Source organism: Salvia hispanica, chromosome 4, assembly GCF_029641045.1.
Source record: "Salvia hispanica isolate PSC_SH4W2 chromosome 4, Shi_PSC_v1, whole genome shotgun sequence".
NCBI lineage: Eukaryota > Viridiplantae > Streptophyta > Magnoliopsida > Lamiales > Lamiaceae > Salvia > Salvia hispanica.
In genome coordinates, this window is record NC_142695.1 from 21828616 (window position 1) to 21844943 (window position 16328).

The 16328-nt window shown below is 35.8% G+C and overlaps 2 protein-coding genes across 2 annotated transcripts; one reads left to right on the plus strand and one right to left on the minus strand.

Annotated features, from left to right (window-relative positions):
- Nucleotides 1-132: 132 nt before the first annotated feature.
- BUG22 (cilia/flagella-associated protein) lies at nt 133-2136 on the minus strand. The gene is made up of 6 exons (XM_048092183.2): nt 1956-2136; nt 1716-1780; nt 1610-1641; nt 990-1231; nt 504-743; nt 133-431 (listed from the first exon to the last, which is right to left on the minus strand). The coding sequence occupies exons 2-6, from the start codon at nt 1766-1768 to the stop codon at nt 423-425; spliced, it is 576 nt and encodes a 191-aa protein (XP_047948140.1). The 5' UTR covers nt 1769-1780; nt 1956-2136; the 3' UTR covers nt 133-422.
- A 9502-nt stretch (nt 2137-11638) lies between these two features.
- LOC148927475 (uncharacterized) lies at nt 11639-12951 on the plus strand. The gene is made up of 4 exons (XM_089056609.1): nt 11639-11726; nt 12254-12322; nt 12416-12573; nt 12661-12951. Exons 1-4 carry the CDS (start codon nt 11639-11641, stop codon nt 12949-12951), a joined length of 606 nt encoding a protein of 201 aa, XP_088912735.1.
- The last annotated feature ends 3377 nt before the right edge of the window (nt 12952-16328 follow it).

The window sequence follows — 16328 nt, forward strand, 5'->3', positions numbered from 1 at the left end:
CAATCATAAGAATCATAAAACCGACGTCAATGTTACAACTGAACTACGCAAATATAGTTGCAACTATCATGAGAACACAATAGTGAAAAGATCATAATTTAATTTTTAAACACAATTTTTTAACCCAAAAGAAACACTTCAACTATAGTTGCATCGATCTATTGCAAACACGTAAGCTTAGAACAGGAAACTCAACGGAGCTGTCTTCTCACATATGCAGCAAAACAAGCTGCTAACTACAAAGCAGACTACATGTATGTGACTTAGCATCCAAGCACACAGACTAAAACAAGCTTTGAAATCGGCTATTTCTTACTTGTCATGAGATGCATGTATTACAACAAATAAACAGCTCTCTAGACATGAATGATAAACTTATTCTACACCAGCCATCGATAAGGTAGAGTTTTTCTCCATAGCTCTCAGGCTTTCTGCAAATGATAAAAAACAATTAGGTAAAGTCCTTCTCATTTGAAGTGTTTTGACGACACAATAACACATACCTGCTGCATTGGGAGATATAGTTTGAATTCTGGTGGGAGTTCCTCCTCTGAGTAGAGGCGATCAGAGAAATATATCCTTCTCAGGCGGCAATTGGCATGAACCTGAACTCTCAGAGTCTCAACATAGTTAGTTCCATATGCACGCCGGGTAAGGTCAGTGAGGTTCAGCTGGATTTGGTTCCAGCCCTCATCCAATTTCAAGGGCATGGTGCAAATAAAGGGTTTAACTCTTGTTACAGCCTGAAACAGAGGGTCATAGAAAAATAATCAACACAAGGCATTAAGAAGAATCACTCAAATAGATATAGTTTTCATCAAAGAAAAGCCAAGCATCGATTAATTCAAAACGAGTTTATACTCTACAATCGGACTAGTTTGAGGAGTTACATTTGGGAGTGGCTTATCTATTTTAATAACAATCACAAATAACATATATATGTAGAAATATTTTGGATAGAAAATTGACTTATGGGAAAACTTACAGACTTGAAAATTAGAAGCTCGGAATCTTCGGCGGACATTTTTATCGTCGAGCACATGAATCTCAAAGGTGAAGTACTTCTTCATATTTTTAACAATCATAACCAAGAAGGGAAGCTTGATACCAAGCGTTGCAGTTGGATCAGCAGGGCAGGTAATGTAGGTGGATTGGACATTCGAGCCAACTAATTCAAGGACATTAGATTGTATGTCATCATCTTGCAGTCGCTTGATCTGGCCATTGACAACTGTAATAAATTTCCAATGAAACCGTAAGACTAAAAGGAAAATGGCAGAAGATAAAGTGTAGTGTAAACACCACAAACACATGTTTTACTACAAAACATCTGCACATTAGCATATAAAGCTTGCTACTTCCATCCATATACACGAGGTAGGTAATGGTATTTCGTATAAAAATAGGATTTCAAGAAAATCATAGAATTATTCAGATTTTTGCATTCAACAACAAGGTCAATCCTCCATATACGCAGGAAGAGAGGCAGAGCTAGAATTCAAAGATGGTCTGATTGTAAACATAAATGAAGAGTTGTAATTTCATAAACATCCACAAACGTAGAAAAATAGCAGTAAAAAGGAGAAATGTAAAAGAAGAGAAGAGCTACCTTCTTTATCCCATATCTGCAAAGGCTTACTCCTGAGGAATAAAAAAACATCAGAAACCAGTCCACAGATAAAAATAAAATAAAAACGTGAATAAAAATTACACACCCGAGGCTGTAAAGGATGGAAAGAAAACCGGACTGGAATGTGTTCTTAAACATCTCCTCTGCTGCCTGCAACAAAATATAACAAAGCCAAATTGAAACAAGGAAATACCAAATACAGTTGGTTAATCTGTCCTCCAATTCCAATTTCAATTTCTAGGTTTTGGTATGTTAATTTCTGGAAGAAAGGAAAAAGCCTAGCATAAATCATTATGTGTACATACACAACAACACAAACACGTACCTCGAGGAGAGAGAGAGAGAGAGAGAGAGAGAGGAGTTGGAGAGAAAGTTGATTAATTTTTCACGAAAGGAGGGCGTGGAGGGGATGGGCGATGGGAGGGAGAAAAAGTAATTTTACCCTTATCGGGTTAACCCTATCAACTAAACGATTTTTGAGAGTTACGTAGATTTATTGTTTAATTTATGGCCCATTATATAAATCTAAGGAAGGAAAGCCCATTATAATGATTTTCTATCTCTGATGGCAATTACCAATTAGGTTTAATTAGGCAAAGAATGATGGTATAGCTGCTAAAAAGAGAAAAGGCAGTGGAATACAGAAAAGTGCTTAAGGTCCTTGCCGCAGTGGAGGCATGGAATGTGGAAAGATCGGAATTGCAGGAGGTGAATGCGGAATGGGTCAGTGCCCTCAGATGTCCAACGTCAGGTGTCCCGTTTGAGCCTTGTATTTTGCAATTACGTGATAAAATCAATCAAGTACGGGTAGCGCCTCTAAACCAGTATAAGAGCATCCGCAATGATACTTAGGCCAGCCATTCTCTCCCCTGCCATGTCAGCAACACTAAAAAATCCACCTGCCACATCAGATTTAGGCCAGCCATAAGCCAGCCGCAATAAAAATAATTCAAAATATACTACATTTACGGAATTTAAATTACGGAATTAAATTTACGTCACATATACGGGAAAATTCATTAATTGCATTTAAAAAAGTTACATAGATAAAAAAAAATTACATGCATAATAAAGAAAAAAAACTATCGCCGTGCAATCCTCCGTGCCCACAACTCTTCAATTATATCCTTTTGGAGTTGAATATGAGCATCCACTTGGCGCATGTTGGCAAATTCCTGAAGGCGGCCGGCTTCATCGAGAGGTACCCCACGTCGTACACTAGGGGTGGCCGTTCCGTGGCTTGGACCGGCTTCATCGTCACTGACCCAACTAGTCAGTTGTACGCCTTCGTCTTCGACGATCATGTTGTGAAGGATAATGCAGGCGTACATTATCTGGGAAACTTATCTGGGAAACGCATCCTACATCCCACAAACGCGTTGGACCCTTAATTGCCGCCCATCGAGACTGGAGCACACCAAATGCGCGCTCCACGTCCTTACGCGCCGACTCTTGTCGTTGCGCAAAGTAGGCCTTCTTTTCATCACTTGTTTGTCGGACCGTCTTCACAAAGACCGGCCACCGAGGGTATATCCCATCCGCCAAGTAGTAGCCCATATCATGCCGGTTGCCGTTGGCCAAAAATGAGACGGCTGGACCGACGCCCTGGCACTTCTCGTTGAAGAGGGGAGACGAGTTCAGGACGTTGAGGTCGTTGTTCGACCCGGCTACCCCAAAATACGCATGCCAGATCCACAGCCGGTAATCAGCTACGGCCTCGAGGATTATCGTGGGGTTCTTTGACTTGTAGCCGGTCGTGTAGGCCCCCTTCCAGGCAGTCGGACAGTTCTTCCACTCCCAATGCATACAATCTATGCTGCCTAACATCCCGGGGAACCCATGCTTCTCCCCGTGCATCTGCATCAAATTCTGACAATCTTTAGGAGTAGGGCTTCGAAGGTACTGCTCACCGAAAATGCTGATCACGCCCCCACAGAACTCCTTAAGACATTTCAGGGCTGACGACTCACCGATGTGGAGGTACTCATCCCACATGTCTGCCGCACCTCCGTAGGCCAACTGCCTGATTGCCGCCGTGCACTTTTGAATAGGGGTGTGGTTGGGTCTGCCAGCCGCATCGTGCCTGAAGCGGAAACACAGATATTGACGCTCTAATGCCCCAACGATGCGCATAAACAACTCCCTGCGCATTCTAAAACGCCGCCGGAACATGTTGGCGGGAAACCGCGGGTTCTCTGAAAAGTAGTCGTCGTACAGCCGCTGATGTGCAGCTACGTGATCCCGATCAATCACTGCTCGGTGGTGGACAACTCGTGGAGGGCGAGGTATCGCCTGCTGTTCCACCATACACATGTACCGCTCCATCTCGCGGTTCATGTAGGCATTCATAGCCTCGTTCATCCTCCGTTCGTACTCCTCAGCATCCCCACCACTACCACCACTACCACCACCGCTACCACCCGCGTTACTCATCGCGCGATGATGCTCTTGTACAGAAAGTTAGAGAGAGAGAAAACTCGTTAAAACAAATGGTGCAAATGAAAATGAAACGAAAATCGCGTTTATATAGGTTTGTAAAAAAAAAAAAAAAAACAAAAAAACAAAAATCGGCGCTGGCCGATCGCTGGCCGATCGGGCAGCTACAATGGCGGCTAGCCGATCGGCTAGCGCATCGGCCAGCGCCCACCAATCGGCCAGCCCACGCCGATCGGCTGGCCGGTATACCGCTGGCCGCCTATAATGGTTCGGCTAGCCGACCGGCCAGCGCGAAGAATCGGCTAGCCGGTCGCTAGCCGACCATTGCGGATGCTCTAACTGCACTCGGATCCTACCCTGCATGCTAAAATGTTGCAGCAACTCTCTGACTCTCCACTTGTATCTAAATTGTCATACGGGAAAGGGAAAAGGGTAACTCTAAATTTTTGCCTATGATCAAGTAGTATATTTTGTTTATTTATCAACATTTGCTGCACTATTTGTTTGATGAATTGCATATCAATGTTTACTCATAACAACCGCCGTTTTAGATTTACAAACAAGAGAATACTTTCCACACTTTGAATTGTTATGGATAGTTGGCTTTGTGCTGTTTGGTTGAATATTAGTATCACATTTTTTTAATTGCTAAAAAATATAGCCCCATCAATTTATGTATTTACTCACTTCAACATTCACCTCTTGCAAATCCCTACTAGGAGATCCAACTCTGTTTCTATTGCAAATCTTGCAATGTTCCAAGATTGGAAGGTGAGCGATAAAAGTAGAGGTGCAGAGGCAACGATGAAGCATATAGTGGTCACAAAATTATTGAATGAAAAGCAGAGACATCTTTCAAAACTTAAAACAACGAAGATGGTGCATAAGAGATGTGATCCCAACATAGCCAACTTGGATTAGTCTCAAGCATAGACAAAGACAGGTTGAGCCCTATTATTGCATAAAAATCTAAACAGCAGCTCCTGTTCAGATTGCCACACCGGATGACAAAAAAGGGGGACTCTTCATCACAACCAACCTTCAATTAAAATCTAAAAAAGATAGAGATGCCCAAAATTTCTTCACCAAACAGAAGAACAGAATTGATAAGAGAATTTGTACAGCTCACCTAAAAGTATATAGCCCCAATAATGACTACGAGTTAGCCTTTATAGAGCAGACGACTTAGACATAAGGATATGCTCTTTCTTCATAATAGGCAACTCTTATCAAAAATTAGATTTCTGAATTAGGATGAAGTAGATATAAAATGTGATTTGTTCTTTTAAGGAGTTGTGAAGCTCATTATCGCCTCATCTTGGAACAACTTTGCAATTCCAGCAGCAAACCATTTTGACGAGCATATATTTGGATAACTTGTTTCAAGCTCATCTCGTTTCTCTGCTGGAGTTTCATTATCCAAACGTGGCATATTCCTATGTTCATTTTGCCTGAAGTTGTTGAGGAAGGAGATCTTTCCAGTTAAGATACCACTGAGTCAAAATTTGGTTTCAAACACAACCAATGATTTCGCCATTTACTATTAAAGAAAATATCCATCAACTGCAGCATGTGATTGGCTGGATTTATCTGGAATTCATGCATGACACTATAGTTTTGGAATGATGTACCGAACCATCAACACATATGGCAAGAGCTTATCCATCACTTTGTTTCATCGTTTCTCAAACAATGGTGGATCCATTCATGGACTGTAGGATAGAAGGAGGCAAAATATCTTTTAACCCTATCAACTAAACGAGAAAAAATTCCCCAATCTATACATAGGGCTAGCGGAATGATGAATTGCCATTTATAATTACAGTTAATTTAGAATCATAAAATTTGTAGAGATAAATCGTCATGTATAATTTCATTTTATTATTATTTAAATTTGAAAAGATAAGAAAACTATCAAAATAAGAGTTTTGAATTAAACTGTCAATATAGTGTATTAAACATATCAATACAATTCATTGAATATACAATTTAGCATTAACATTGTATATGCATTATATTGACATATTATGATAGCTACATTGACATTAAGCTGCTTTTGAAAAATACGAAAATTAGAGATTTTTTTTTTCTTCAAATTTTGACATCGGAACATGTGCAAATGAGATCTCGTTAGAATTCTTATAAAATTATTTTTAATTTGATCTAAGTTGTGTAAAAAAATAATTTAAATTGAGATAGTTATAATCATTCAAAGTTTTTGGATATTTTTTGAAAGTTGGTTATAATTAACTTTTGGTCAATTGAAATTAATACCCCTAATTGACATTTTTTGTGCATTGCATTGATATTCATGGATGGATGATCTTGTGCCTTGATTTCATGATCCAATGTCTATAATTTAGTTGTAGCTAACAATTTAAGAGTGAGTTAGCAATATAACACACCCCGGGCTGGGTAAATATGCTGAAAAATGGTATATCGATTGTATCGTACAGAAAAATATCGAAAAATTTCGAATTATCGGTATACCAAAATTTTTGGTACGATACATACAATACAATACCTTATCGTAAGTTTTCGATACAATAACGATATGAAATTTCTTATACCGCGGTATACTATTTTATATTGAATATACGATATATATTGATATTATCGGTGTACTGAAATATATCGAAAATCAATACGTATTGAATTATAGATACATACCTTTATATTGATTATAATAATAATAATAATACGAAAATCAATATGTATTGAATTATCGATACATACCTTTATACTAAGGTCCTCTTATATTACCTATAGTATCATGGTCCAAAATTAAGACCAAATCTACACCCTTAGATTTTAAAATGAATGGATGAGATTAAATCTCACGAATTTCAATAAATAGTTGATAAAATATCAACAAAGGGGTAAGATCTTCATTTAGTTAACATATTATAATTTTCTTGGTTTTTTTTATATCAACATAGTGCATTATAAATATCAACACAAGTACCAGAAAATATCAACACAGTTTTGTTGATATTGCATATGCATTTTATTGAGATTGTTTGATGCATTTCTTGAGAAAAATCTGCTTATCAACAAATATACGAAAATTGAAATAAAAATTATCAAATTTCACCATTCGAATGTCGTCGGATGCAATTGAGATCTTGTTAGAATCCTTATAAAATTATCTTTAATTTGATATATTTTTTGCAAAAAAATAATTTAAATCGAGAGAGTTACGTAAATTCAAAGTTTTAAGATGATTTTGAAGAGAGAAAGTAGTTAGTTTTAACTACTATATTTATTAATTGACATTAATATCCTTTGAATTTATTTAATTATCATTTAAATTTATATTATAATCCAGTTGACATTATCTCAACCACTAGATGTCTCCATCTAACGATTAGGAATTGGTCTCAATTTTGGGTTACTATTTAGTTAGCAATTGATGACCACCCCTTTATACTCATTATAATAATAATATAATTTTTTTAAGATTAAAAGTTCGAAATCATAAATAGATATCCATTTATTTTATTTATATATTAAAAAAAATATTTATTGGAAACCCTAAAATCATAAATAGATATCCATTTGATTTCGATATACCTTTCGGAACGATATACTGAAGTTCGGTACGATATACCGAAATTTCGATACGGTAACATTATAGATATTATCCATACTGAAATTTTGGTATACTGAAACTTTCGATACGGTAACGATGTGAAATTCTTTCATATCGGTATTTTCGATACGATAACGATACAAAATTTTCAGTATAATATACCGAATCGACCCAGCCCTATCTATGCATACCAAATGTCATAATGAGTTGGTATGTCAAGCAAGTAGTTATTTGGCAAATGGATTTTCTAAAAAAACCATATTCCAACTATGCATGAACTGTACATGGAAACTAATGAATATAAATCCTAAACTACTGTGGATGGTAAGGCAGCAAACGCCGCGGGCACTACTGTGAATGGTATAGTAGAGGGCGCAACATGCACTACTGTGGAACCAACAAAAGCTGTGCTCAAGGCCTTAAACGTTGCCGCGGTATCTATAAACGTTGCAGTGTTGAAGTACAAGGCTGCAATTGCGGAGGGGGCAGACCACCATAAATAGGTGCAACAACAACTAGGCAATGAAGAAGATCTTTTGGTGAACCTGTCAGATTCTGTGGTGCATAAGCATGTGTTTCGGAATATGAAAATGGAATTGGAGACTCCAATCCCAATTCCATTGTTTGGTATCAAAAAAATGTATAGAATTGGAATTGAATTATACTTCCAAGTTTTTCAATTCCATGATTTCAATTCTATGGTTCAACAAAAGAGTTTGAATTTCAAAATTTCAATTCTCGGGCCAAGACTTAAAAAGGCGCGGATCCTATTCGGGTCAATGTTCCAATCCGGGTCATAATTATTTTTCGCAACTCTCTTTGCCTCTTTTCCTCTCTAGTGTCTTTCCCTTTCCTCTGCTGATTTGCCCCCATCTTTGTTTAAACGATTTCCACATCAAAATTCAGATTTACCATCATCTCATATCTCGATTGTAGTTGTTAGCTAGGGTTAAATGTGTTGAATTGGGCTTTATCTTAGTCGCCGTTTTGACTTCGAATTGAATTTGATTTGGGTATGGAATGCATATGCTGAATATCTCAAAGATGTTGGATTGATTTCCGTATCAAATTGGGATGAATTTGGTTTGAGATTATGGCCGCAACACCCATCTCTCTGTCCATCCACTGCTGTTCTACATCTTCGGCTTATTCCAATTCATCCTCTATTTGGTCACACCAAAATTTCATTTATTTTCCATTTCCTACCACTTCTCCTAAACCCAAATTCTCTTCTTTGCAATTGAAGGTTAACACTTTTCCTAATGTGATTTTTCATGCAAGATGGTTGTTTGGTGATAGAGTTTGGTGAAATGTCACTATTTGTGCTAGTGCTCGATGACTTCTCAAAATGCAATTATTGACTAATTAGTAGGAGTATTTAATTAGGATAAGAAGTATTCTTCTAGTCCTAGTTAGTATCATACATCATGTGACTTGTATAATTTTCACTTCTTTATTTGAAATGCATTTGCTTCCTGTGTATGGGAAGTGCATGACAAAAAGTATGCTTCCAGTGCATGACTAAATCGAGAATGATCAAGAGATATTCTAGATAGAACAATATTAGTTTGATATGTACTAGTACTACTTAATAGTATCTTACTATCTTAGTAGGAGGATATACAATTCTGGGTCATTTATAGTACTCCATAACAATATGTTGTTACTTTTTTTGTGCATGCAAATTGGCATGTTCACTTGTAAGTTTCCATTTTGATTTTTGAATCTTCTGAATGTAGGGAACTCGTCTTGGAAGCTCAGATCCAAAAGGGTGCTTCAGTAAGTATAATTGACATTGCTTGATTCGGATAGAATATGCTAAGTTTTTTACTTTTGTGTTAGATTGTTTTTTCTACATAATACATTTTTGTTATCTCTTTCATATTTTTGTTGATTGTTGTTTGGATTTTAAGAAAGTTGTATGCTTGATCAAGTGTTTAAAGTTACATTTGCGGCTACATATCTCATATTTCTCATTTTTCCTCAATTTTGTGTCACGATTGTTGTTTACATTATGGTTAGAATGTGATTATGGTTGTGACGCCCCGGAATTTTGTTCCTTTCCTTCGGGATAAATCTGATTTATTAGCTTAATTTAATTTCCTTTAGAAGATGTGTAATCATACATTCCTCGTTGTATTTCGACTTTGGTGTAATTTAAGTATTTTCGTTGGAAGAAATAAAGTGCAGGGGAATTAATGTGTTCAAGGAAAAAAGTAAATACTTTGAGGAATAAGATATACAAAAATGATGGAAATAGTAAATGCTTATAAATGTGAAAGAGACAACACACACCTATACTACACCATTCATCCTACTACTCTAGTCAACAAGTTTGGAAGTAGTCTAAATTGGTATAGGAACCAAAGAGCTACAAGAATAGATTCTCTTTCCATTACTCCATCCTCTCCCTCTCGAATATGCAGCCTGCAAGGCTCCAAGGTGGCACAACCTGCAAGAAAAAGTCCACTTACCCAATTAGTGAATGAACATGTACCATGAGTAAGACAATAATCAAAAGTAAACCAAGAGAGTAGTGAACAATTGTGGATTGAGAGCATCAAGTCTCTGCCATGAATCTCACAAATGGGAATAGAACCATTCTAGACAAGGTCCAATGACCTCATCACAAGCACAATTGGGGAAACTGTTTTGTCCTCCATCAAGATCAAGGAGGCAGAGGATCAGCCAAGAAGGCAGCCCCCATAACTTACACCAATTTGGTATGAAAATCCTTCTAGCAAAGCTCAAAAGGGAGCTGAGATACAACCCAAAATGGGAAGCTTCATCCCCAAGAATCTGCCACAAACAGCCAAAATCCATGGCTATATAAGCAGCCCCATCTCCCTTCTCCTCCCCTCATTTTCGATACCATAAGTTTCACCAAATGATTCAAGAGTGCAGCGAGGAGTGGAGGAGGAGCAAGAAGGAGTTTTGAGGCAGGACATCAGTCCCATCCGAGAGGAATCGTCAAGCTAGGGATAAATTGCTCAAGGGCGAGTGAGGCCAAAGCGAGTATTTGAGTTGAGACATAAGCATATCAGGTGGGTTTTCTTTTAATATCCAGCACTATTGTGTGGATATAAAGCAAATACTTTTGAAGTTATGAAAAATCATCTTTACTCAAATAGAGCAGTGATTATTTTCAAGTTGTTGTCATGCCATAAAATGTTTGTTTTGAGGCCTATCTGTTGGGGTTGTAGCCTACGGGGTTTTGGCGATGCCAAACCTAGTTTAATGAATTCGGTTGTCAATAGGACCGCAAATCCTATTCGGAACAATGTGCATGAGGGCCGTGAGCCATCAGATGTTGGCCGGCGATGTGTCCGCTGAAGGTGGCCACCTTCACGGTACACGATACACAGATAAGACGAGAGTTATGAAAGAACTTAGTCTGCAGACGAACTTTAAGATCAAAAAAGAATTTAGTATGCTCGGGCCTTTTAAGATAAAAAAACCCCGTGTGATACTGTGGATGGATGACAACTACATATTGTATGTTTTGTTTTCGGCATGTGTCCACTGAGTACTCCTGTACTCAGCCCTGCATGTATTTATAAATGTGCAGGTTGAACGTCAAGAGGATGGAGAAATGATCAGAGTCGATGCTACTAAATAATCCAGTGGATCTTTTCACGATTCGTGTCTTCATACACGAAGTCGTCTAGTATGGACTTATTCCGCTGCTCTTTTGTGAAGTGAGACATCTTAGAATCTCACCATCGACTCTGATCTATTGATGTAATATTTATTCTAGTTCTAAGACCATGTAATGGTACATTTGGCTTCTATTCTATGATATGAATCGACTTGGCCTTTGGGCATATTCTCAAGTTCTTTCCCCTTTTCTTTTCCCGTTTCTTTAATCCCTCTCATTAGTCGCGGTTTACCCGCTTTCGCTATCCTTAACAAAGTGCGGTCGTGACAATGGTATAGCTTATTAATTTTCACTATCTTTTAACTTTATTACATGGATATCCATGAGTCTGACTCCGATGATGGAAGTGACGATGAGAGTTCCTTCGACTAAGATATTCACTATTCTTCAAGCTGTGAAATTTGCTCATAGTCAGTCAGTGGCATGAACAACGCATGGTGAAAGAGCCCAGTCTTGACTTTTCCATAGCACGCGAGTTATATATAAGAAGGCTCTATTATGGAAGTGGCAGAACTTGTAAGGAACAACTCTTTTAATTTATCAAACCGTAAAGTCAGCTTTGATTTCATTAGATCTAGAGAGACTGTGAGTAGATACTTCCATATAGTATTAAATACTATAATAATATTAGGAAGTCATTATGTTCTCCAACAAGAAACAATCATGGAAGGCTTCGAAGATGAAAAAATAGGATTGGTTTGAAGTAAGTACTATTCTATTTGTTTATTTTTTTAAATCTATCTAAAATTATACGAACTAATTAGTAGTTTCGTGATGTAGAACTGTCTCGGGGCACTTGGTGGAACACACGTTGAAGTAAGTGTTTCATTGAAAGATCAAGGAAGATATAGAAATAGAAAGGGTAGGATAACAACCAATGTTTTGGCTGTGTGTTCTCGTGACTTGAGGTTTACATATATTTTACCTGGATGGGAAGGATCTGCAGCAGATAGCAGAGTATTACGAGATGCACTTACTAGAAATGATCCATTCATAGTACCTAAAGGTATGTTCTAGTTAAGAAGTTTCATTTTTTTTTTCTCTTTGTTATCATATTTAAGCTTTAAGTAATAATCAAAATTTACTTTTTATCTCATAGATAAGTACTTCCTGGTAGATGCTGGATATACCAATGGACCTGACTTTCTAGCTCCTTATAGAAGTACTCGATACCATCTCAATGAGTGGTCCACTAGAGGCAACAATCCACAAAATCCAAAGGAGTTATACAACCCGAGACATGCATTTTCTAAGAATGTGATATAAAGAGCTTTTGGGTTATTCAAAAAACGATGGAAAATTCTTAGAGAAGTATCCTTTTTTGATGTCAAAACGCATGTGAAGATCATCAATGTTTGTGCTATTCTTCACAATCTTATTAGAGTAGAAGCACCTAATGATCCATTGTTAGATGAAGTGGATGTTGAGATTCAAACTAGAGTTACTCAACAAGGTGATGATCATAATGAGATCGAAGAGACTCAACTAACTTTGCCGGGTGATTATCATACTGCGGAAGAGACTCAACACTCGGATCGAATTGCAGTTGTTCAAGTTACTAATGAGTGGACTAGATTTCAGGATAGTCTAGCCGAAGCTATGTTTCTTCATTATCAAAATAAGCATAACTTTTAGGTTATGGTGGAATGGAATGGGGGAATGGAATGACATTCTTACCTCCATTCCATTCCTTTGTTTGGTAAATATTTTAGTTAGGAATCAACATTCCTTTTGGAATGACCATTCCATTCCTCATGGGAATATCCATTCCATCCATTTAGCTAAGTAATGGTCATTCCATTTCATTCCATTTTCCTTTCTTCTTCTTTTAAATTTTAACAAATATATAAATATTATTTTATATTATATTTAAATTTAACATCATCAAAATTTTATAATAAAATTAAAATTTTAAAATCTTTAATAATTGAAAAATCCACACACACACACACTACACATATTTCACCCACTACACACACTACACACATTTCACACACTACACACACAACACACTACACGCACTTCACACACTACACACACGGTGTGAAGTGTGTGTCGTGTGTGTAGTGCATGAATTGTGTGTAGTATGTGAAATGTGTGTAGTGCATGAATTGTGTGTAGTGTGTGAAATGTGTGTAGTGTGTGAGGTGCGTGTAGTGTGTGAAATGTGTGTAGTGGGTGAAATGTGTGTAGTGTGTGAAATATGTGTAGTGTGTGTAGTGGGTGAAATGTGTGCAGTGTGTGTAGTGTGTGAAAAGTGTGTGTAGTGTGTGTGGATTTTTCAATTATTAAAAATTTTAAAATTTTAATTTTATTATAAAATTTTGATGATGTTTAATTTAAATATAATATAAAATAATATTTGTATAATTTTGTTCAAAATTTAAAAGAAGAAGAAAGGAAAATGGAATGAAATGGAATGACCATTACTTAGCTAAATGGATGGAATGGTCATTCCAAAAGGAATGGTGATTCCTAACAAAAATATTTACCAAATAAAGGAATGGAATGGAGGTAGGAATGTCATTCCATTCCACCATACCAAGAAGGGCCTAAAAACATAGCTTCGGCTAGACTATCCCGAAATCTAGTCCACACATTAGTAACTTGAACAACTACAATTCGATCCGAGTGTTAGTCTCTTTCGCAGTATGATAGTCACCCAACAAAGTTGGTTGAGTCTCTTCCCCCTCATTATGATCATCACCTTGTTGAGTAACTCTAGTTTGAATCTCAGCATCTACTTCATCCAACAATGGATCATTAGGTGCTTCTACTCTAATAAGATTGTAAAGAATAGCACAAACATTGATGATCTCCACATGCGTTTTGACATAAAAAAAATGATACTTCTCTAAGAATTTTCCATCGTTTTTTGAATAACCCAAAAGCTCTTTATATCACATTCCTAGTCTATCTATACATATATAAAAGACGAGTTTTGATCGTCTTTTGAAATATTTATAAATTTTGGGTATGAATTTAATTATTTATAAATTTTAGTGTAATCACCAATCATGAATAAATTTTGGTGTAAAATTTCATGACAGGAAATATCAAATATGTGCATTTTGTAACTGCCAATTATAAATAAACTTTAAGTCATTATTCTTGCAGTTAATTATAACTAGTATCAACCCCGTGCGTTGCACGACCTATTGAATTTTCTCATACAAAATTGAAAATTTAAATTAAATAAATTATGATAAAAACTAAAATTATATAGTTTTTAAATCACTAATACAATATATATTAATGACATTAATTTCGAAGCAATCTTGTTTATGTTATTAATAATTTTTGGTAATGTTGAAAAATCAAAATAACTTTCCATATTGTCTTGTAGATATTTTTTAATAATGTTGAAATTTTAATTTAATATTTATGTTAGAATTAATTACATTGTTCATCAATCCATTTAATTACTAATCATATAACATTCAATAATTTCACTGATAGAAAATCGATTTACAAATGGAAAATTAGCCAAGTTCATTAATAAAAAGTAATAGATCAAAATATGCAATCAAGAAATGAAATTTTAATAAAAATAGAGTCCAAAATCATTTATGCTCATGTAGCTTTGTCCCATCACCCATCGGCCCTCGTCTATCTCCAATAGTTTCATCTTCTCCGCTCATCGTCTCAACACTTTCATCGTCCTGCGTCGACACCATCTTCTCAGTCATGCCAATTTGCTCCCATATGTAGATAAGAACTTCAAACAAAAGTCAACTACATACTCCATATTGCAATTTCAAGAAATATTTTTATTCGTGGATAATGCGAACACAACTTAGCATTTGTACTATAAAATCTCATAAAATACTTACCAATTTCAAAACCAAATTTGGCAAGGTGAATGCTTCCATGATTTCAACCTTTGATTGATAAAGTTATGGTAGATAGTAGATCACTAACAGAGATTAATTCCATTTCTATGGTTTCAACTATCCTCTCTGGTAAGAACATAACAACAAATATCAGTAATATAATAATCACATTTAAAGAATGTGCAAAATTGAGAAATATAAAAAGATACTATTGATAAAGAGCAAGAATCGTATTGAAAACAAATTCATTTTGTAGAAAATTCAGTGATGTAGGTAAAGATAATGAGAAAGTGAGTATTAAGCTAGGGAATGACACACTATTTATGGACAAAAAATATAGAGAAGTTATAGCATATTAAAAATTTACATTAAATTATTATTAATACGATTCCTAATAATGTGTAAAAATGTGGCAGTTAAAAAGTTACAAATCTTGCATAGTGCTTTGTGTAACCCTAATTCCATAGTTGATCATTATGTAGTGCTTATTATTGAAATATTGAGATTAAATTATAATTATTAAAAATTTGTAATGGCCAAAAAGTTTATAAACTTTTAAGAAGAAAACTTCCATGCCACAATTTTAAAGAGTTAGTAATAGCCATATTTTAAAAGTGGATTAGTTTTTTTATTGGCCAACCAAAATATTTAAACTTTACAAAACAATCCAAAACTTATAAATATTTGCAATTAAAGTTAAAGTTCGTCTTTTGTATATATATAGATTATTATTTCCAATTACTGTGAATATTTGAATATTTAAGAATTTTTGGAATAAATTTAAATATTTATAAATAACTATCATGAATATTTATTTAGATTACCATCAATATTTGGCGGTTACAAATCTTAAATAGAATAATGAGCATTAAACAAATTTTGTAACCTCAATTGTCTTAATTTTGTAATTTATGATTTTTAATTTCATGATCTCTCATGTCCCAATTTTGTGCCTATAAAATGCAAAGGCATTGAGTTGTGGATGAATTACACACTAACAAAAGCACTCTTCATTCACTCACAGGCTCTCAACATTTTATTGTACTCCCTCCGTCCCATTAAAGATGACCCACTTTCCTTTTTCATCCGTCCCAACAAAGATGACCTATTACTTAAAATGGAAACACCTTTTATCTCTACTTTATTCCTTCTCTCCTACTTTATTCTCTCCACTCAACA

What these genes read in the sequence shown, in the direction of transcription:
- LOC148927475 (XM_089056609.1), top strand. Translation starts at nt 11,639, where the DNA reads ATGAGTCTGACTCCGATGATGGAAGTGACGATGAGAGTTCCTTCGACT. An exon ending in AGCTGTGAAATTTGCTCATA is followed by an intron (nt 11,727 to 12,253) that starts GTCAGTCAGTGG and finishes CTGGATGGGAAG; the next exon opens with GATCTGCAGCAGATAGCAGA. An exon ending in GACATGCATTTTCTAAGAAT is followed by an intron (nt 12,574 to 12,660) that starts GTGATATAAAGA and finishes ACGCATGTGAAG; the next exon opens with ATCATCAATGTTTGTGCTAT.
- BUG22 (XM_048092183.2), bottom strand. Translation starts at nt 1,768, where the DNA reads ATGTTTAAGAACACATTCCAGTCCGGTTTTCTTTCCATCCTTTACAGC. An exon ending in TCCATCCTTTACAGCCTCGG is followed by an intron (nt 1,642 to 1,715) that starts GTGTGTAATTTT and finishes TTTATTCCTCAG; the next exon opens with GAGTAAGCCTTTGCAGATAT. An exon ending in TCCGAGCTTCTAATTTTCAA is followed by an intron (nt 744 to 989) that starts GTCTGTAAGTTT and finishes CCTCTGTTTCAG; the next exon opens with GCTGTAACAAGAGTTAAACC.